Here is a 22,925-nt window from a genome sequence, read left to right as displayed (position 1 = left end):
AAATGGCCAATCTGCATGGCTAGATGCCGCTAGTCACTACAGGTAAGTGATAAAATGTTTTGTGATTTGGGTGAACTGGTCCTTTAATAGGTTAAGCAAGCTTAAATGTTCTTGAAAGATTTGATATTGTGCGCACAATTTCAAAAATGAATCACACCATGACTAAATCTGAGCATGAAAACAACACATTAAGAAAATTGTGAAAAAAGGTCACAACACAGCCGGAAAACTTTTTAAATATTTTTATTAATTAACGCAACTTACAGTCAAGCCAAAAGAGTGAACTATATTAAGTGATACGTATTCACATTATGTCCTAACAGGGTTTACAGCATATCTTGTGTTCTGTAAGCATAATTGTTAACAAAAAATAAGGAAATGTAAAATAGAAATCAAAGCTTACAACTTTACAACAACAAGAACAAGGAGCTTAGCAGTGGATGTGAACAAATTAAAATCAGCAACATAAAGACCCTCACCAGAACAGGAATGACAGCAAATTCAGTTTTGGCATGTCGTGGTTTAAATAAGGGAGAAGAGAAAAGAGAAAAAAAAAAAAAAAAAAAAAAAAAAAAAAAAAAACAACAACTCAAAATTGAGCTCATCATGACACAAATGAAGGGAGGTTTGAATTCACGAGGCTGTGCAGCGCTGCCTTTGCCAAGAGACTTTGGTCACTTTGCTTCTCCATCATGGCTTACAACGAAGAAAAAAAAATATCACGAAGTATAAAATGAAAATGGCCAATGAGGGAAAAAACATCAAGAAAAATGGAGTGTCCTGGAATCAGCTCTATGACTGAATAGGGGAATATATTTTATATTTTTCAAGAATCTACAGATGATTGTCTGTTTTCCTTAAATGAGCATGAAAATCAAAAAGTTTTGCAGTCGACTACATCTCCAGGACAGCCCCTACATTCATAGGAGGTAGATAACATGGCAATGACACGACACAAACTCTTTAAAAGAAAAGAAAAGAAAAAAAAAAAAAGGGTCCGAACGGGAACTGAGCTCTGTCAAGTCTGTGAAATTGTAGTGCATAATTTGTTCAACTTTTAAGGCCAAATAGGAACCTCTCGTGTAGATCTAAGGCTATTTTAAGACAAAGGTGCAGGAGGAGTTGGAGCAGGGACACAGTAAGCAGATATAGCCCTTTCACGGCAATACCTGAGTCAACAGTCATATATATTATACCACAGAGCCTCGTAGGATGCTTGGTGCAACTCTTCGTCAACTAAACCCGATATTTTTTTTTGGCTACACAGACACAGAGAATATGCGAAAACAAAAAGACAGAACACAGACAAATGATGTGGCCACAGCTGAGAAATATTCAGATGAGATTACGTATAAATTGCATAAATGACACATTATGATTTGGCCACAAGGTGCAACAGCTCCTTTGTTACAACAGAACTATCAGATTAACTGGTTGTGGCATTTGCACAGCCTGCAGTGACATTCAAACCTCCCAAAGGGGAAAATTAGATTTTTATTGGACAATATGAAGTACACTAAAGAAAAAACAAGTCAATGCAGCATATATCAGGCTTATGAGGTACTTCATGAATATATATATATATGTATATATATCTCAACCTTTTTAGAAAAGCTCTTCAAAGTCATATTATTCCTTATAATTCCTATTGATAGCATAAAATACCTCGTCAGTTATTTATTTTTTACTTTCTGCCCAACTTCAAGTGGGCGATTTTTTTTTGAGACTGCTTTGAAAGTGCAAAACACAAATACTGATCGTTCTATGCAGCATCTACACGCAAAGGTTGCATGATGATTAAAAATGGAAATTATGTTTATGTGGCGCGGCAAATTTTTGTCAAACCTTTATGTGGAAAAAAGGACTTACAAACCCAAAGTTGGGGCAGATGGAGAAGAGAAAGATCCGACAAAAAAGGCACACATAAAACGACTACAAACAACGCTGGATGTTTTCTGTTGAGACAAAATGACAACAATCTGAAGTTCATTGCCACACGACCTCATATGTACCTTTTGTTGAAGTTTACAATGATGTGAGACATCGTAAAGTATGTTCAAATGTGTATATTCCCTTTGTAAATTGTCACATGCAAAACTACTGCTTATACCCTCAACACAAATGACGTCCGGCTAATCGTAGGAAAGTGGAAATGAACAGAGTAAGAGACAGGGACATCCTCCCTGATTTTATTGCAGTACTGGGTTAACACGGCAGAGAAATGTAGGCATTTGATCACGTGGAGTGGCTCTATCCAGTATGAAACCTTGATATTTTAACATTCCGGTAAAACAGAAACAGAAAAAGCTGGTTACAGGAGTGGAGACAAAGATTATCCGTTGATCTACCCATTTGCAAAGTATCGTCCTGCTAACTAAAAGTCAGATGTTTACTGAGAGTTGCCTTGACCAGCGTAAAGACGAACAAATAATTACCAATGATTCACAGCCCACAGGCTGACATTATTGCTGTACATACATCTTTCCATGAAACCTTTTAACGCCACAACAAACATGACTCAATATCGCCAACATTTTGCTGGAATATTAACACACTGTCATACTGAATTAGCAATTATGATGGCACATTTGTCAACATGTGATCCAGTCATGATTACAGTTTATTTCAAACGCTGGGTTGTTTTTGTCTGTCTTTTGAAAAATGAAGGACTTGCATGAAACAATGAGACTTGACCTCCCAATTACAAAAATTTGGTCCCTTAAAATGTAACCAACTAAAGCAACCAACCAGTCATACATGATACTTAGTTTTCCATTTATTAAGGTTCAAAAAAAGAACTGTGCTCTCACACGATATTGGCTTGTATTGGTTTGGTCACTACAATTTTTGATTTTGTTACCATTATTATAAATTAGGGCTAATATTAGCTAGCACCGGACACTGCTCTGAGGTAGTTCTTTTCCAAGTTGGTAAGTAAAAAGCCAAGTCATTCAGAAGACTAGAAATGCTTTGAAAAATACAAAAATACCCACACAAGTCTTGCATGATTGGGTTCATGTAGATCAGCTGGATGGCATTGGTTTGGTTTGGTGAAGCTCCGAAACAGTTCGGTCAGATTTACAACAGCCACAAGCCTAACCTTCAATGTCCACTGGATGCAGCCGAGTCGCGTTTTTGGCTCTCTCACAGCTGCCCAACAGAGTACTACCAGTTGCAACTACCAGTTGCAATTTTAGCCAGTGTATCAGGCTATGAGCTAAATGCTATCATCAGCATGCTAACAACAACAATGCTAACATGTTTACCAGTTATAATAATGTTTACCATCTAAGTTTATGGTGTTAGCATGCTAACATTTGCTAACAAGCACAAAAAACTAAATATAACTGAGGCTGATGGGAATGTCAGTTTTTTTTAGATATGTGGTCATAAATCCTGAGGGGGGCATGAATCCATCCAATAGTTGTGAGATATTTCACTCAAAGACAGAAAATGTTAACCTCATGGTAGCATTGGAGGAAAAGTCAAGATCCCCAAAGCCATTAGGATTCATCCTCTGGTGAACATGAACGTCTGTACAAAATGTCATGCTTGTCCATCCGATAGCTGTTTAGGTATTTCAGTCTGGACGAAATTGGTGGACTCATCAACCATCAGACTGACAGTACTATCACACTGCTAGCATGGCTTAACATGTTGGTGGAACAACTTCAATCAATATTGGAAATACGAATGTTGAAGAACGAAGTGCTTGAAGACTCTGCTTCCTGAAAATGCCTCCACCAGAGGAAAAAAAAACAGCTGAGATGGTACTGCAGCAAAACGCGATGTAGCGGCATCAAGTGGACATGAGAGGTTAATAGTTCTTCCCTCAGGTCTGCCAGTACCCCTTTTGAATTTGTACCCAATAATTCAGATTTGTAGCTGCAAACAACAATATAGGCAAGCTTAAATTGCAAAAACCAAACCGGTATCACATGGCTTCAGGTAACTGGGTGGACATTGGCATGATAAAGACTGACTTTCAAGGACAAAGTTATGCTTCAGAAAAGGTTTATCTAGGAATAGGAACAGGAAAATGATGCCTGCTGAAGCCAACAGAGTGCCATGTAAATTGTAAAACAGAAATTTTTTTTAAATTTGGAGAAACAGCTGCGTAGTAATACTATCGCCAAACATAAGGAACATGAGCAACACTCAATGAAAAACATAAGCTTCTTTGCTTTCAAGTGGCATGGCACAAATGAGTGAGTGAACTGAACTCAGGGAGGACTTTTTGGATTTATACAGGACAACTGTGCAAGGACTGGACAGGAATATCAGACTGAGGGCTTAAGCAGAAGCCAAAAAAAAAAAAAAAAAAAAATCTAACAGCAAACAAAGATCACACCAAAGCAACCATCATATATATACACACACAGCTCTTATGTTACAGCACCTCACACAAGCATGACGCCAGAACAGAAAAAATCATGACTACTTTTTGCACCAGTGTGAAACGTTTGTCTACTAAAACTACAGTCGCTAACATCCAAAGAAAGACATCTCAACTGTAGACTTGTATTTCATGTTAATCAGTGAAAAGATGAATGATATCAGCTGTGATGTGGGCGATATCTAATCAATGAGATTATTAATAGAAGAAAACATAATACTTTTTCTTTAATTAAGCCTATAAATAAGAGAAAAACACACAAAAATAAAAAAGAAAAGGCTGTACACAAGAAGCAAATATGAGTATAAATGTACTGGATGGATAGCCTATACACTATTACAAACCACGCAGGCTCTAAGTACATTCATTGTTATTTGGATCTAGGAAAATAGGTTCTACTCTACAAGAGGTTTCTTTATGTCAGAAATAGTTTCTCTACAAGAGACGGATGAGAGGCAGAGAGGAGAGACATTACTGTACAGAGGGTTTGGAATAAGTCGATGTATAGGTTTTTGCTTCATATGAAATCTGTTTTGTTTTTGTTTTTAAATCCCAAGAGCATTCAAAAGCCAGCAATCCTGCTGAAAACGTAAAAAACAGGCTGATCGTTACACTTGGAGCAATTTTATCTCAGCCTCTTTCAACCCTAAATTTAAAAAAAAAAAAAAAAAAAAAAACATATCTATAAAAAGAAGAAAACCTGGTATCATGAAAATAAAATAAACGGATCAATTAACTTAGCTTATGATATGCCATTTAGTTTACAAACCGGCCATTTCTAGAACTTGCTTCGTCCTAGTTTTGGCCACTCCAAAAGACACAGAAAAACAGCCAAACTGAGGTGAATGTGTGCATTTAATTTAAGAATCGGAGAAAAGTATCTTATTATTTCATGATGGTTCCTGCCACATGTGTTTTGAATGCCTAACTAAGCACCTCAGGCACCACTAAACTATTAAAGTAGTGCCACATTTATCCAGGCTGGTGTACTTATTTTCAGTATTGGTTTCATACACATTCTTGATTTAGCGCATTATTGTCAGGCAGATTTATGTTAAAAAAAAAAAAAAAACGTCTCTTCTGTATATTGATATGTATAGTCTGTGGTTATTTTAGCATGATTTCTATGCACACTGCAGTCTCTAACAGGGACTGTGACCATGTAAAACCTTCCTACACACTTCGTCCTCACACAGCACTTTGGCATCACATCTCAAGCAACGCAATCACACAAACCTCATCATCCGCAGCCAATCAGTTCATTTTAACAGCTGTCAGTTTGTTTTGCATAAAAGCACCTTTCTCTCTCACCACTGAAACAAAGGCAACCCACCCGCGCAACTACAAGTTTCACTCGCTTTTTAACGTTTAAAAAAAAAAAAAAAGGCATCGGGATATTTCTGAAAAATGCTGGATGTTGGTTGGCTTGGTGGAAAATCTCTCCTGATCAGCAGGCGTGGCTATACAGAGCACATAGAGGCTCTCAGACCTGTTGGCTGCACACGCAAGATTTATTTTTGACAAGCCACCGAAGCCAACTGCTCCTTTCTAAATAAAAACAAAAGCGGCTGCCTTGTCTGTCACCTGATAAATACTCTTAATGCTGCAACAGCTACAAAGTCCATTCTTGTTTAGTGCAAAAACAACATTGTAAAATGTTTTGAGTTTTGTTTCCAGGAAAAGCAATGCCATTCTGATCTGGTATTCTAAGGTGCTGGTATAGGTAACGTAAAACATAAAGAAGCAGTAACAAGAAGTACAAACCCATCTGCTAAAAGGAGACTTTGATGTTTTGAATTTTAGTAAGTTATTATTCAGGAGACTTACTACATCACGTGGAAACTGAGTGTCAAAAACAGAAACTTTTTGCCCACAAAAAGACCAGCCTCCCCCTAACCATCTCCAACTAAAATACCACATACCAAGGCATCCCTTTGAGAGACAATCCCAAGACTGAACATTCGATTAAATGACGAATACGGATCTTTGTGGCGTTACAAAAACGCCTGCAGTCACACAGACAGTCACGTTTCCGAGCACAGAACCGACGACGAGCCTCACCTTTCGGTCTACATCAACACATCCGACTCATTTGCTCCGATCCAGCCACACTTGAACTTGAATGAAAGACTTAAATGCACGATTACATACGGAAACAATAACTGATTAGAGGTCTTGCTGTATTACAAACATCTAGTCACATGAATTTCAATATCAGCTTGATATTTTTCCAGGCTGACGGGGTTGTTCTCTTTGTATCGTTTACGCTTGCGAGCAACTTTGATTAACATTCGACCTAACAGCACCGCTGGAGTACTTTTACAATTTATCCAAGCCAAGGATATGCAATAATCATACCTGATGTGGGCTTTTCATTTGTTGTTATACTTCTCAGGTGGAAAATCAAGGTGTCAAAAAAAAATAAAAGGTTGTTTCATTGGTGCATAGAATAAAAAGGAAAGAAAGAAGGGAAAGCTGTGTGTGAATAAAAACACACTTCAAGAATTTGGTCGTACAGCTCAACACTCAAAACCCCTAAGAGAAAAAAAAACAAAAAAAACACATTCACTCTTGACATCAGTTTGAGTAAAACTATGAAAAATCACACAACTATATATAAACTGAGAAAAGCGTGTTCACCATCATCATGCATACTAAGCGTTTAAAACCTCTGCCGTCAATGCAAGACTCCAAACAATGCCAATTAGACAGATAGCAGGGGTAATTATACAGAAATGGCCAGCAGTGTGATGTTACCATAACACTTAAACAGGTAACAAGAGGTAGAACACACGGCCATTTCCATACAATTACACCAGTGTCACACAATATGGCTGAGCCTCCCGTTTCGATCGAGGCACACACATCTATAGAAATCGTCGTTCTGCTATCAAAAGTGCATCCAAATTTACATGTTGTGAGACCAGCACCGATAAGAACAATATTGACATCATAACAGTAAATATCAAGTACGTGATTTTCAAAATGCCCCACAAACACAGTCAGTCGGATTTTATAGTTGCTTTACAGGTAATGAGTTAAAAAGGGTAACACAGACAGGTCGTCAGAGGGAGAGAAAGATCCTCAAAATGATGAAGCATCTTTTTTTTTTTGTTTTTTCTTTTTTTTTTGTTTAGCATACAAGTTAAAAAGCCTTGCGGACCAGTCCAGTGAGGATTTAAGGTGGTTTACAGTGAAAACTTCTAGCACCTAGAATCAAGATGTCCTTTTGTGCTTCCATGTCTTTTGAATATTAATCATGTAAAAGTTTGTAATCTTGTTTGGCTAAGAAAGATTTGTGTGTTACAAAGGATACGCCCAACTTTCGGGCTATAAAATCTACAATGTTACAAATGACCACGTATATACTTCATCCCTTAGAAAGGTATGAAGATGCTGAAAAGCACTAAGAAAACGCTATTAAATGCGACATGCTAAAAAACAACATTAACAAAAAAAAGAAAAAAAAAAAAAGCCCTGATTATCTACCTCTATAAATGACCCAAATTCATGTGAGACCCCCCACTACTAAATCTCTTGGTTAAAAATGATGCATAGTTAGAAAATATAGACTACTCGCCTCCAAATCAAGACTAAGTGAACATTCGCCAGCTTAACTTAGTAGTAAAATTTAGGTGGGATGTTAGGAAATGTCTAGAATTATTAGTAAGACTTAAACAGTCTTAAAAGGCAAGAGAATAATTGCATTTAAAATATGTATACAAATAGACAGTGTTAATTTAGACTACATGTGGGCCAGTCATTTAAAAAACATCTCTATATTTTCAGCAACCTCCGCTGAAAGCTTATTCAAAATATACCTTATTACCAACATTACTATATAGTATAAAGACTCACAAAAAGTCATTTGCATAAAACCCCAAGCTTTTGTGCGACAAATATTCTGGATTCCTGGAGCAAACACTATAATCAAAAAGGTTTTTGTTTTTTGTTGGTTTTTCTTTTTTTAGGGAATTTCGATCAGTTTAACTCTAAAATGTTGCAGCTTTCACTCCACTGTACCGAATGCCTGGATATCGAAACGCCACACAAATATCCCGCTCTGACAAAGACACTGCAGAAACACTATTCTGCTGCTATATACATTAAAAATAGAAGTTGGGTTAATGCGTATAAAGGAAGAAAAACAATTGTCACAAATGCCTAAATGTCTAAAACATGAGTCAGCTACATGCATATTCATTACAAAAATGATTGAAATTAAAATAGACTATAAAAACAGAAGGGAACAAAAAAAAAATGTCATTGTGTTCCCCTGTGTTGATTTCTACATCATGTGTCTTATATCAACACGGCTCAGAGTACATTAGAAAGGTATCCTTGTTGGGAACCAGTCCCAATACACTATTTACCGGCACGGGAATTAGGTTACTGGTGCATCTTTATCAGTTCAGACTAATACGTGAAACAGGGAAGAAAAAAAATCGCTGTTCTTTCAGTCTCTAAAAGCCATCTAGAATAAACTAAGTGTTGGTTCAAGGGTTGATAACAAATCTGATGCAAAGAATTCTTTAGTAAGTTGTCCCAGATTTGGCATAAAATGGTCGTCAGTGTCAATCAAGGACAAATACTGAAAACCCAGCACATGTGGGTCAAATAATTCATAGTTTTACATAGAAATGACAACAGAAAGGTGGTCTCAAATGGCACTTTTTTTTTTTTTTAAATCACATAGTGCCCTATGTGAAAATCTCACACAACCCTAAATGTGTTAAGTACTTATGTCCTGATTGAAGTACCCATTCTGGTCAGTGCACTTTGCTTTGATTGGCTGATAAATAATGTTTGTCAGAGGAGCAAATTATTAGGCAAATGAACAGTGAACGTGCCCCCACCATCTTTTGATGCCGCCTTCGCCCTTAAAGCACCGAGACAGAATAAAAACAGGAGAAGGAGGGTGAACGGCTTCTTCTAAATTATAAAAATCACCCCGCTGTATAATGATACTGCCCACTAGTTTACAAATGCTAGATTTTGTGTATCGGTGTACACACGTTTCTGTTTCCTTTCATACTTTGCAACATGTTTCCCTACGACAAATACAAATACACACTAATGCACAACATGAAAATAAAACCTCTTCCAGCTCAAACCAATAGAAAGAGGAATTCTTTTTGCATCTTACAGTCTAATAGCTGGCTTGGTTTGGGTGGGTCAGGGGCTTTCACATGTGGGCTGAAGTACAATTGTAGACATACTTGGTAACTGACAGGTGTGTTAGGTAGGGAGATCACGATGTGAAACCACTGTGATGCTATCTACAGCTGACAGTAAGACAGCGAGGGGTAGTGTGTTCCATCAATGAGGTCTCACCCACGCCAACCTGGGGTTGTGTGCTCTCAGGCAAAGTACATGGTGCGCAGGGTGTCCTGGTGGATCTGAACGGCCTTAGCCAAGGCCTGGTGGTCGCGACCGTTGCTCTGGCCTGATGTATGACTGCCTTCAGCACTGAAACGGCAAGAATTACAATAGTGTAAACGCTGTCTTGATTCATTATAATATCTATAGAGAGAGCAATTCAAAAAGCTGGCAAACGTCTGTGACGTAGCAAATGGTTCTGAGTCCTTACCTGTCGTGCTCTTTGTCCACCAAGTGATAGCGAGCACGGAAAGCCACCAAATGCGCGTAGTAGGCTGGTGCTGGGATGGAAACTGACCGGGTGCAGCGCACATAGGTGTGGCAGAGCTGGTATGTGAGGACCTGCAGTTCATCTGAAGAGAAGTGGTTGTCGTCCCAGAGCACATGGTAGTGAGACGGCCTGCTGGTACCCTGCAAAGAATGAAAACTGGTGAAGGTGTTGCTTCTGTGATCACAGGGTGAAACATTAAAAATCTGGTGGTTTTAATATAGATCACTTGCAATTGAGCTACTAGAACTAAAAAACTACAGATATAGCAGATAATGTACTGCCAAAATCCACTAAATTTGCAACTTAAATAACAATATCTTTTTTTTTTTAAAGAATCCACAAGCACATAGGTTGCTTTAGGTCATTACTTCAATTGAAGCTCGTCCTAATTCAGTTCTTACCTGTATACCAGCGTGACTGCAAAGGTAGAAGTCAAATTCTGATGGGTGAGTGATTTTGGTGTCGACTGTGGTGCCTGCAGGAATGTTTCCACTCTTCCCCACCTGCAGAAATGCCAAAAAAAATGTTGTGGTGCAAACATTATTATACAATGTTTAAGCTTCAAGGTCTAGATTGCAAACTTGATTTTGTGGGAGGCAAAACAGCCACGAAGAAATTTGATCTTGGGACAACTTTCTTGACTGAGGAGGAATTTTTTCCAAGAATGGGAATTTCATTGGCAACTACGGGTTTAAATGGCAAAGTCATAACTAGTGTCAATAACCTTATATTTTTTACAATTAAATACCAAATCAAGTTAGCAAATCACTGTGGTCTCGCTCTTGAGCTCTCTCTTATTTTGGCAAAATTACCAACCAGTGACAATACTGACCCTCTCGTTCCTGTCCATACAGAACAGTCTTGTGTGGTGTCTCTTCTGCACGACCACAAAGGTGATACCGGGCTGGTAGTCCTTTTCTAGTTTGATGCAGGCCTCGCGGATCGCCAGCAGCTCATGCTGAAGAACCTGCAGGTATAACAACACAGGAATTAACAAAAACCACTGGCAGATCGACAAGTTTTTCTTGTGGACCTGTCTAAATAAATGTGTCTACATATTTTTAATATTTAGTAGACTGTTCTTCATCATGCCTGATATATCACCTGGTTGAACTGGCCCTCAGAGATACCGTCGCGGTAGTAGATGATTCGGGTGGGTTTGAAGCGGGTAGACTTGTAGAACTGGATGAGCAGCTCCCTCACCATGGTGGCCAGGTCCTGGATGATGTCCTGGCGATGCTGCTGTACCCGGACTGTGGCACAGTATCGGCTGGGATGGGCATCCATACTGCCAACGACCTGAAGACGAAAAGCAAATATCATTTAGTACCAACTAGAGGGAATGAATGAAATTTACATATAATACAATGTTATAAATTTAAGGGTAAACAAAACATAAAAGTAAATTGGTAGTGTAAAAGTGGTTTATTAGTGTTTTGTGCTGCTACAGGAGTTGATGATAGCAGCTTAGGCATGAACATACTTTTAGTGTGTGGGCAGTTAAACAAGACAAACAAGACCAGGTCAAAACCTAGTATACTCAAACCATACTATACTCATAGTCAGCGGTAGTGTCTATAATGTGATTTCCTGGAGGCTAATGTCAGTAAATTTGAGTAAAATACAATAAAATACAGAGCTCATCGGCTAGACATTTCTCTGTTAAACAGTGGCTGAGAGTGACACTAAAATGAGAATTGCTGGTCCACCTTAACCCCCTTCGATAGATAAGTATTTTCTTTGTCTTGAGGAGCTGCAGCATTTATTAATTGACAAACAGCCTGTACTGTACATTTACTGCCAGATTGACAACTTACTGCTAAATTTTTCTTCTGCTCCACTCGCGTTCACGTCATGTTTCTGCCGCTTGCCCTGTGCACTCGCGCAACTACATACGCACATTTACACACACATACCCGCACACGCACTGCCTTATTCCCTAACGGAGCTACGCTACTCTTGTACCTTTCATGTAGATGTCCTTTGAAGAACGAAGAGAGGGAGGATGACTTAAGAAAATCCACAATAACGTAGGGTGTTATTGTGCTCACACAGTGTGCGAGTGAAAATCATTAGTAGCTCGTCTATATTAATGAAGCGCTGTAAACACCCTCCGATGACGTACTAGAAAACTATTTGCACCCATTCATTCTGAAAGAGCAACAGCCAATGAGGAAACTCCAACACATGGCCAGCCAACCAATGGTAAACCTCATCCCTCACACACAACCACATAGCCCCACTCTTGCAGTCCAGCCAAAAAGTTCTGTAGAGCTGAGTGATAATTTTCCATAATTTTGTCCCATTCAAAGATCCTTTTACATTACACATACTTATGTATGAAGGGAAGTGACTTATGCTGCATTGTACTGTGTTTTGTTTGATGTTTCTTACAGCAGCGATAGAAGGCTTCTTTCCATCTCCTGCAGGCGGATGAGTCACATCTGCACCAAGGAAGATCACAGGCTGCTGGAACACCAACGGCCTGGAACAAGAACACAGAGCACAGGTGAAATTTAACACAAAAACATTCTTACAAAACTTGAAAAGAGTTTACAAAATGTGATAAGGGTTACTTCAGATTTCAGTAAGGGGTGTAAGTGATATCTCCACTGACCTGCCCTGCGGGAGTAAGATATTGTTGACGCCGCCCAGCTTGACGTTAATCTTCAGACAGAGGTTGGAGAGGGTCTGAGGTGTCGTCTTTTGAACATTCTTCACCTGCACACACTGTGTGGCCATGCCAAGGACTGTGTCTCCAACACGTTTCACCTCAGCTACAACACACATATACGGATACATCAATAAATTAAACATGATCACGCAATACTAATGTTTTGTATTTAGAGCACTTGGAGGCATTGTTAGGTCCACCTCACTGGCAACCTGAAAGTATAATACAAATGTTCTCTATTGGGGTAAATCCTTTAATTTTGTTGTTACGTGCGGAATGTTTTAAGTGAGTTGGGAAGTACATGGGAAGAATCATAGAGAGAATGTCGCTTTATATACTCCTTATGTCCTTGTAGCTCATTCCTAAAGCAGAAATAGAAGCAGTAAAACTTGCTCAGCAGGCACTGAAGCAGCAGGCATGTTCAGATACACCAGACCAACTGCCAGAGCTTGAAGTAGGAGTGAACACTCTGTAATCACACAAATCTTCACTGATTTAGAGACAAGATTCATTTATGAAGTGTTTGTTTTAAGCAAAGCTTTGCCACAGCAAGTTTAAGTAAGGAGAGTTTAAAGTAGAGTTTCTGATGTCATTTAGCTTGACACTTCTGTTTTAAACAACTAGTAGTCCAACCCTAATTACATGCTGTCATCACATTATTATTTGGTCAAATGTTATTTATATTTGGCTTTAAGAAGCAAAGCTGCTTTCAGGGGGAGAAAGTTTATCTTATCTCCAGAAATAAATGAATACATGTGATAAATTGTGATTTCACACTAAAACAAAATGATCATTATTAGCAGCCCTGAGTGATGGAAAACTTTAACTTGTGGAAAAAGCTCTGTTCAGAGTTTGACAGTTGTTGGGTATGAGCTAATATTTAGAGTATGAGTAATCCTCAGTTAGGATTTCACTTAACTTTAAAATATAAATGTCCAGGAAGATCTGTCAAATCTCTGCTGCGAGAAAATACATGTATAATGACACAAACAGAATGTATGAGTGCATCGCTCACCGTAAACAGGCGTCTTCCCCGGTAGGATGACAACGACCAGCTGGAGGCCCTGGTATGTGTACTTGAGGTGCCTAAACATGGGCTCCACGCTGTCCGCACCCTGGGCGTACTTACAGAAGCAAGGCTGACCCTGGATGGGCATCCCTGCGTCCCTGGAGATCTTCCTAAGCTGATCTGTGAATGCTCTGAGACAGACGAGGAACTTTTTTTTAAATTTACAGTTTAGTGTGCATCACTTCAGATTACTTGAGATGATAGGTTAACAGCCAACCATAAAAGCAAAATCAAGAACATGTCAAGTAGAGAAATGCTTCAAATATGCACTTGGTAGATACTTAACTGTCCAATATTGTTGCCAAGTTACCTTGTGTCCCTTAATTAAATTAAACGGCATGAATCATTTTTTTAACTGAAGAATGTGCAGAAAATATTAATATTAATTATGTTTATTCTGAGCCACAATTATATCTGAAAAGAAAACCATGACACTCAGATAAAATGGGACCTTTAAGTCTTGATATGGATATAACGCTTGAAACATACCGTATAAGTACACAAATGCAAATGGAAAAAACCTTGCTAAGGCATCGCAAATGCATGGCACAGCTGTACATTCTCAACATGTGCTCATAGAGCTAAAATACTTCAGTCCTCAGGGGGGCAATACCACAAGAGACTGGATAAACTGGGCCGACATGACAGTCATGACAGAATGAAAGAAGCACAAATCAAATAAGACAGCATCTGCTGTTGTTGTTGCAACATTTGAAACTTTGGCTCACACTTGTGTGAAGTTGGGAATTACTGGTGACACATTTTCAAATTTAACTATGCACAAAATAGCTCAATGTGTCATTCTGTGTGGTATGTTTCAGGGCCCGCACTACACTCACAAATTTTCACTCCCAGCCATTCAATTATGGTTCTGACTGCTGTCAAACCCGACAAGTTTCAAGTTTCAACAATGGCACACATTCATATTAGCATGAAACACATATGCAATACGCTTGAGCACATGCTCTCTATGTATCTCACTTACTTGAGCAGGAGTTCAGTGCACTGTCTCTGTGGTGCAAAGCATGCAATGGCCCACACTTTGATCTCAATGCCAGTGTGGAACTGCTTGTTCCTCATGTCCCATACCCCCTGGATGGGTGTAGCTATTGCTTTGTTCTGCAAATTATAATGAAAGCAGCCTTATTAGCACTAACAACGTTATACCAATAATTCTTTAAAAGCAATGGCTCTAAAAAAAAAAAGTTTGTGCTGCAGCAACATGCGGGTACATTAATTCCACTTCGCCAAACCAAACTGGCGATCAACATACCCTGCCCCCATACAGGATGGAAGGTGCTTGTAGGACGCGGCCGTTCACTTCTGTCATCTCGTCCCTCACCATCACTCCGAATTCACGAACGTAAGGGTCAGTGTTGAAGTTGGCACTTCTCATCTGAAATGATGTTATAGTTATATATTTGTGAATATCTATTATACGACTGAGTTAAGATTTTTTAAAGGGCTGTTAGAAAGATACACAAGGAAAATATAGCAGTTGTACACATTTCTGCATTGCATATTTATGAAACCTACTAAAGCCGATTATTAAAAAAAACATCAGTAAATATGATCTTTATTCACAACAATCCTTTACTTCTGAGAGAAGTAGGTGTTGATGTCTAGATACTGTATGTATTAATTATTAATGACTGAACACTGTAACTGGCTGAAAGTACTGATACACTTCCCGAACCCCTCCCCGGCAGCCAATCAACAAACACAACTGGGCCTGTCCTCGGTTGTCAAGCTGAAAAACTTGGTCACAACCTTTGTCTTATCTCATCCAAACAGTCCACTGAAACCTGCTCCTGAAAATATGGCAAGAAACAGGCCATGCGGTCACTAAAGATTACTTGTTCCTTAAACCATAACAACTATCATCAAAGTTTCTCTTACAGCTATGACTGATAATGATATTATTACATTGGACCATTGTGCTTGTGACAGTGACGCGGCTGGCAACAAGTAAGAATAGTAATGAATGGTAAGAATATTTGTTGGCAGGAGTGGCTGGCATGTGTGCATGTTCTGTTCTGTTGTGTGGAGTTATGTGTCACAAACAGGCTACAACCATTTTTTTTGGTTTGACCTGACAATGAATTTTACTTTTACTGTGTTGGTTTGCTACTGGCCATGGACCAATGGGCAAACGCCTTATTGTGTTCAAAAAGTGGCAGAAATCTGGTGTTATATTCAGTAAATATGTTTTTCATAGGCTCACCAGTTTACTGATCTCATCCTGACGGTCTGGTGCTGATCGGGCTGTGGCACGAATCATAGTGGAGGTCTGATTGTCTGTCAGCTTTTTGATGCAGCGCTGTCCTGCCACTATGTTACACACCTGGACAAAGAAAAGAACAGGTTTTAGTGAATCAGCTCTTTTTTTTTTTCCTAAAAGCAAAAACACAAGTAAGCACAAGAGGTTGGTGACAGCTTACCTCTAGAGGTAGGTAGGTGTGCTTCTGCTCCTGTCCCACCTGTAGACACGGGAGGTGCGGGTATCGCAGGATGAGCTTGTACTTGTCTTTGAAGTACTGTGCTACTGTGCATTCGATAGTTTGGCCGTTCTCCTGCTGCAGGGGGAACCTGAAGGAAGCACGTACCAGAAAAATAAAAAAAGGGGGGAAAATACAGCAGCTCCTTTTATACAATCAGATAAGATACACAAAGACCTGACAAGAATCATCTTTTTTTTTCTTTGCCAGTCAATGAGTCACATTTCTGAATCCACATAAGCAAAAACACGTTTCAACAGTAAATTAAACACTCAGTATGCCTGTTAAATATCTTGACTCCACACGCTTGTCAAAGTAGTGGAATTATCACACCGGTTTGTCACAATTTTTAGTATCACTAAGCATCATCGACACAAGTCATGCTTTTTAAATAATAAGTAGTCAGTGGAGTAACATGCCTTCATCTCCCAGTACAGATCGAGTTACATGCATTTTATATTTTAGTTTATTTTATTTAACAGTTTTCCTGTTGCTGCTGTGCATGTTTTATTCAAACAGTGCACCCGAGAGACAGAAGAGCATTCTTACGTTTGGTGGCTGGCTGGTCTTCTGGTCACGTTGCACACTCTGTACTTCCTCTTCATCTGCCCACAATGAGTGATCTCCACCTTCAGGCCTGGTGGAAGGAATCACAACACAGTGTAACAGTTAACAGAGTTTTTCCAAACCACTTTCAAAAAACCCCCCAACAAAAGCTACATTAAAGGCCAGTATTGAATGACCACTGGACAAAAGACTTTCAACTCTTCACATGATGAGAAAAAACAAAAATATTTAAACTAATCAGGCATAAAAATCAAGATTTAGAAGAGACTTTAGAAGCAAAATTATCTTTGACAACATTAAACAGACTGATCAGTTAAGGACTGATTCAAATTCTAACCCCCAGTTCAGAATGAATTGTATCTTAAGACTCACACACTTATTCTTAATATATTTCACCCAGAAAGTAAAACAAATCTGACAAGCAAAGAGCAGGTGAGCTCCTGCACTTTAATTACCTTTGATTTCCTTAGTAAACTTCACTCTTTGAGAGTCTGTTAAGGCCTTCTGTTGTTCTTCAATGCTTTTGAAATCCAAGACCTCACACATGAACTCAATTACAGGCTGGGCTTTGTAGAATGCGGTGGCCGAAACTGCAAAACAAGCAGGTTGAAATTAAATACACAGGAAACAACTTTACTTCCAACTTGCGCACAAACAATATGAAAATTACCGTCAATATTGAGCATCATTTTCCAAAGGGAGGGCCTGACAGACTGGTGGAAGCCAAACCAAACCTCTCTGCCTCCACCGAGGGGGTTCGAACACCCTTCTGAGGGAGTGAAGAAAGAGCGGCCCACTGGGGTATACCTGTAACAACCAATCACACGGTCTGAGTAATAAATTCTGAGTAGGGCTGCAACTTAATTATTTACATTATCAATTAATCTGCAGATTATTTTCTTGTTTAATTGTTTGTCTATTCAAATGTCACTGTCAATATAAAACGTCACAGGCAATGTCTTCAAATGTCTTATTTTACTAGAACGTATGACAAAGAAAAGCGTTTAATCATCAAGCTGAAAACAGCTAACTTTTGCTTTAAAGAATGACTAAAACAATTAATCCATTACCAAAATAGTTGCAGATTAACTAATTGATTAATTGACTAATCGTTGCAGCTTTAGTTCTGAGCGACAGAAGCCGTTCACCAAACTGGTTAAAAGAAAGGCAGTTATTAAAGAAACAGGAGGAAGATCTGTAACAGAGGATAAATGAAGATGCTACAGATGATTATGTGACCATTGGGTCAGTTTTGCATGTTTCCCCCATAAACTACAATTTGTATAGTCTCCATCACTAAGTATACATTCATTTTAGCATTAATATGCAATAAGAATATTATTGTGGACAAAATATACTTGTTTACCACAACAAATCATCTATTACATGCAGATTTCAAGTCTCTAAATGCTGATAGTTCAACCATACTAAAATAAACGGAAACTAATCTCTGCCTGGGACATAGTGATTGAACGCCCAGAATATTAAATTAATGAAATATGTATGTATTTCCTTGAAGGTTGTTAACTTTATTAGGGTGATCCTTGAAACTGAATCATGTTTATTTGTATTCAACTGGATAATTAGTCATATTATATCCCATTGTATAAATGAACTTGCAATGTTTATGCTTCAAATTTTCAAAGATTATCCTCAAGACAAATATGCCAAGAATGATAACCTATAAAGACAATCCATCATCCATTAATAAATCAATGTTCAACAATGAAATTCCTACCTCATAGAGGGCAAATGTCTCATGACCACATCCAAGGCTTGGATGGTCTCAAAGGGGACGCTGGGTAGCCGTCCTGAGAGTGCCTCATGCAGAGCTTGCAGGCTGACGCAGGACACCCACTTGATGGAAACTTTGAAGCTGCGGTCCTTGCCTTCACCGGGAATGGTCACCTCAAGCTCCACCTGTGTGGTTGATGGGCAAGAAAAGAGTACGAAAGGGGAAATGTTGTGATGTTTTTCTGCAGCTTTAGCACATGTTAATGTGATTTCATTGTTGCAGGTTGTCCTGGAAAAATACGTACTTTGTCTCTGCCGATGGGCAGGGGCATGGCAGTGTACAGATTCTTCCTCCCGTCATACACTGGTTTTCGATCGCCAAAGATCTGCGTTTTAAAGTGCTGGACCATGTGCTCCACAATTTCTCTGAGAGGCAAAAAGAAACCGAGAAATTACCACTTTGTAATTTGTCTATAATGACATCATTACAGAAAATGAGCCACTAATCTATCTACCAAAAGTCAGACAGAGGCTGCCGATGAGGTAGCGCTCGTACATACCGATTGACCCTCCTGGGACATTTTTCAGGCTTGATGTCGATGTCATAGTGGTAGACCTCCAGTTTGGGGATTTCCATCTCGAAGAAGTTGGCCTGGAGCTTGATTGTCCTGCCCATGGTGCCAAAGTCTGGCCGTGATGGTGGCTTGAACACATATTCTGGCACTGGGGAAGATGGGGGTTCTGAATCGGATGGGTCAAATGGGTGAAAGTGACAAAGCGCGTGGTTAGGATCGCATTGTACAGGTACCAGACATTTACCCAAGATTGTGAAACCCCAAACTGTATTTTCAATTACATAAATAACATGTATGTTCACTCAATACTTTCACTTACAGATTAAACATAAGCATTGTGTGTTTCTCAGCTGGTCGTGGTGGAAAACAAAAGTTTGTTTTACTACTAAGTTAACAAACATGATAGACAAGTTTCACTGCATCAGGATACAACACGAGTCATTAAATCTGAGAGTGACAGCAGGTTACAATCCTGTATTTGAAATTTTGGTTGTGAGGCTATCCATTTGTTCAAATTTGGATCATGAATTTTGACTTCAAAGCAATCCCAAAACAAAACCTTTAACAAAACAGGAGTGAAAAATTTCCTGATTTATATATTCAATGACAGATTGGAGATGCAAAACTTCTATTTTTTTCAGTCTACGTCTTCTTTTTAATGGTTTAAATAATGACTTAAAACTCGTCTTGTGCGACATGTCACAACCTGTTTAACCATGTCAATTAGTAGGCTTTCTTTCAAGTGATGCCGCCGTCTGAGGAAAACCACAACCTCCAAAGTCTTCTGTTTATTTAAGGCCAATGTATCTGAAATTTCATTGGAAGACTCAACGGGCACGATCCAAATGATACTGCGAGCAACTGGGTCAACATTTGACCAGCTCTAACAGGCATCATTTCAAGCCAGCTGTACAAGTTCTCTTGTTTACTGATGTTGATATGAACCCTTCCTGCGCGGTTGGACAAATATGTCACTTGCAGGGCACTTCTTTTCTTTTTGTCCAATCTCTAAAAGGAAAAAGGCTGTTGAAACAATAATATATCTGCTGAAATATGTTTCTGAATGAATCTGAGGAGAGACATGAGCCACACAGTTGCAGAATCAAGTCTTGTTTTACATCTACAGCACAGCAGTTTTATGTGTTCACGAGATTTGTGAATAAGAGATAGCGAGTCAAGTCATCATCTAAACAACACTGTGTAGTTCACAAATTGTTTTGGCTTTCAGCTGACAGACTCACTCAATTTATTGCATATATATTCCAAGTTAATATCTCACAGCAAGTACCAAACTTAAGATTTATTGCTAGCACCAACAAGCTCAGTAAAATTGAAACTGTTGTTCTAATTATCAGCTATAAAAACACTAATTAAGTATTCTGACCCTTGCAAGCTCCAAATCAGCACCATCCTGCTGTTTTTACACCTGTAGAGATTTTTTGTGATACTTTTCCTTCTTTGTATTCTCCTGAATAAGATGACAAAAGCTGTTGAACCAAGAAGCTCCCCATCTGCAACTGGAGATATTGCAGTGAGACTGTCAGAGCACACGCTCCATTCCCTTCAGCGCCTTATCTTTGTGCTCCAGCTCTGTTCATTTAAGCAGAATAACACCCATAAAACCTAGTTGTGTATGGTAGGGATTACTGAATGCCTTTTAGTGTGTAAATGTGCACTGCCATTCAGAGCTCAAAATGAGATGCACTTTGAGGAAATTGACTATCTAGAACAACATTGACTTCTTTGTAGATTTTCACCTGTAGTGCCAAATTACTTGTGTCCTATTTCCTGGACAATTCATTGTTCAGTCAGAAGGTCAAATTGTACTTAAAATGAGTACATATTGTGATGTTTGAAGGATGGAAAAAGCATAATGTTGCTGCTTACAGTGAACGAGGCTTTAAAGCGGTATAAGGGAAAAACTTACCAGAGCTTACTGACCCAGAGGGACGGGGTCCCTCAAGCATCTCGGTGGCTACAGAGGACAAAAATGACATGTTATAAATGCTCTTTGTCTCATGCACATTGTAATCAGATATACAGTGCTGAAAACCTGTATTTTTGTCCTTCACACAGGACATAAATCTAGTTAGAAAAGTTCACATATTTCCTTTATGTTGCAAGTTGCAAAGAACAGAGTGGTTATCATTAATTGTACATTTGTAATGCATACCCTTTATTGCCTCATTTCAAACATATCGCCTCCACAATCAAGGGTGCCTTACAAAACTCTTATCAATGTGCACACAGTAGGGATCGGGCAAGCTGGCAATCTTAACTCTGAAGACACCCAGCCTCACGCTACATGTCAATTCTTATTTTAGTGCCACATAGAGAAAATGGATGATCCTACATTAAAAAAAAAAACCAAACATAACAAGTAACTGGATTTTAGTGAAATACGCCAGTGTTGCTATTTTTTTAATGGTTTGTTACTCAAACCGAAAAAAGGCAATAATAGAGAAAAATACAGCAAATTTCTACATGAGAGCAAACTGTACCTAACCTCAAACTTCTCCTGCATACTTGCTGTTTATTCCGTGTATGTTCACTGTCATAAATTCGATGTTACATTCATAGAGAGAGTTGATGGCGTCAGGACATTTACATATCATAGGAAAAATCGATGTTACATGACTAAATTGTAAGTTGGGTACTGCCAGCTAACCACAGCTAAGATTGGTGATGAGATTAGATAGCATGGTCGGCCGCTAAATATTGCTATAACCCCCGTGCTTAGTGTTAAACATTTTAAACTGAAATCATAACCATTCAAGATTGTAATGGTTGCTTAATTAAAAATTCTTAAGCCAATCGACTCCACTACACATAAATTAGCTTGAGAAGCTCCCTAACAACAAGTTCGAGGAACGAGGTAGCGTTGAAGCTAACTTGGCTAACAGCAGTTTGTTGTTGTTGAACGCTAGCTAAAGCTTGCCTCCACTATTGATGTTTCCAACTTAAAACTGGGACGACGTGTTCTGCAATAACTAGCTCGATTAAACAAGCAATCGAGTATTTGATCTATCAATGTTTTTATATAACGAAGCACCAAAATGCTGCAACTACTGTTTGAATTTGTGTTAGCTACATCACTTAGCCGATGCTAATGCTTAGCCACTTACCTCCAGCAGAGGAATACATTTTGTCGACTTTTTAGCGTGTACAGATACTCCACTTTACGGTCGCCAAATTCCACCCAAACTCATGCGTGGTCGAAAAGTATTTATATGTACAAGAGCGAGGGAAGCCCAGTTCGGAAATAAAGATATTTAGTTTTGCCAAGGTGGTAAATATTTGGAGTCTCTCATCCTCGACACGACCCCATCCCCCCAACACACAAAACAGGAGCCGCGACAGAAAAAATCGCAGGAAGACCCGTGCAGAGCGAGAGAGTTCCCTCCCACGTACTTCCGTCTTCGGCCACAGATTTGGCAGCAGCAATATTTTCAGCTTCCGGAAATTGAATCTGAAGTTTGTCCTGATTTATTAGGCTATTATTGCTCTTAAAATATTGTTGTTGTTTTTAGCGCAACACCGCAATGTTTAAAATGTTGGAAATTTATTTTGAAACGAAATGGTCTGTAGAAAAATGAAAAAAAAAATAAAAATGCATGAATTATTTTTTATTCAGTGTTCAAATTTTAGACTGTTGTACACGTACCAATCCTACGACGGAGTATTAGGTAGTATTTTTATTTTTGTATTTTTTATTTTATTTTATTTATATATTTATTTATTTATTTATTTAGAGATTATGAG

General features: G+C 38.8%; 1 protein-coding gene across 2 annotated transcripts; it reads right to left on the bottom strand.

Moving 5' to 3' along the window:
- Positions 1-227: 227 nt before the first annotated feature.
- ago2 (argonaute RISC catalytic component 2) lies at positions 228-22,675 on the bottom strand. Of its 2 annotated transcripts, none has more exons than XM_042435186.1 (20): positions 22,289-22,675; positions 21,091-21,138; positions 19,149-19,344; positions 18,894-19,014; positions 18,593-18,774; positions 17,525-17,661; positions 17,310-17,444; positions 16,837-16,924; positions 16,231-16,378; positions 16,014-16,133; positions 15,063-15,185; positions 14,775-14,908; positions 13,736-13,920; positions 12,664-12,823; positions 12,441-12,531; positions 11,151-11,345; positions 10,879-11,013; positions 10,448-10,549; positions 9,987-10,186; positions 228-9,865 (listed from the first exon to the last, which is right to left on the bottom strand). In XM_042435186.1, exons 1-20 carry the CDS (start codon positions 22,305-22,307, stop codon positions 9,757-9,759), a joined length of 2,628 nt encoding a protein of 875 aa, XP_042291120.1. In that variant the 5' UTR covers positions 22,308-22,675; the 3' UTR covers positions 228-9,756. The 2 variants fall into 2 exon arrangements, with proteins under 2 accessions (XP_042291120.1, XP_042291121.1); XM_042435187.1 differs by having other exon boundaries at positions 19,149-19,329.
- Between the last annotated feature and the right edge of the window lie 250 nt (positions 22,676-22,925).

The sequence above is a fragment of the Thunnus maccoyii genome, chromosome 15, assembly GCF_910596095.1.
Source record: "Thunnus maccoyii chromosome 15, fThuMac1.1, whole genome shotgun sequence".
In the NCBI taxonomy this organism is placed as follows: domain Eukaryota; kingdom Metazoa; phylum Chordata; class Actinopteri; order Scombriformes; family Scombridae; genus Thunnus; species Thunnus maccoyii.
This window is presented reverse-complemented; position numbering and strand designations above follow the sequence as displayed.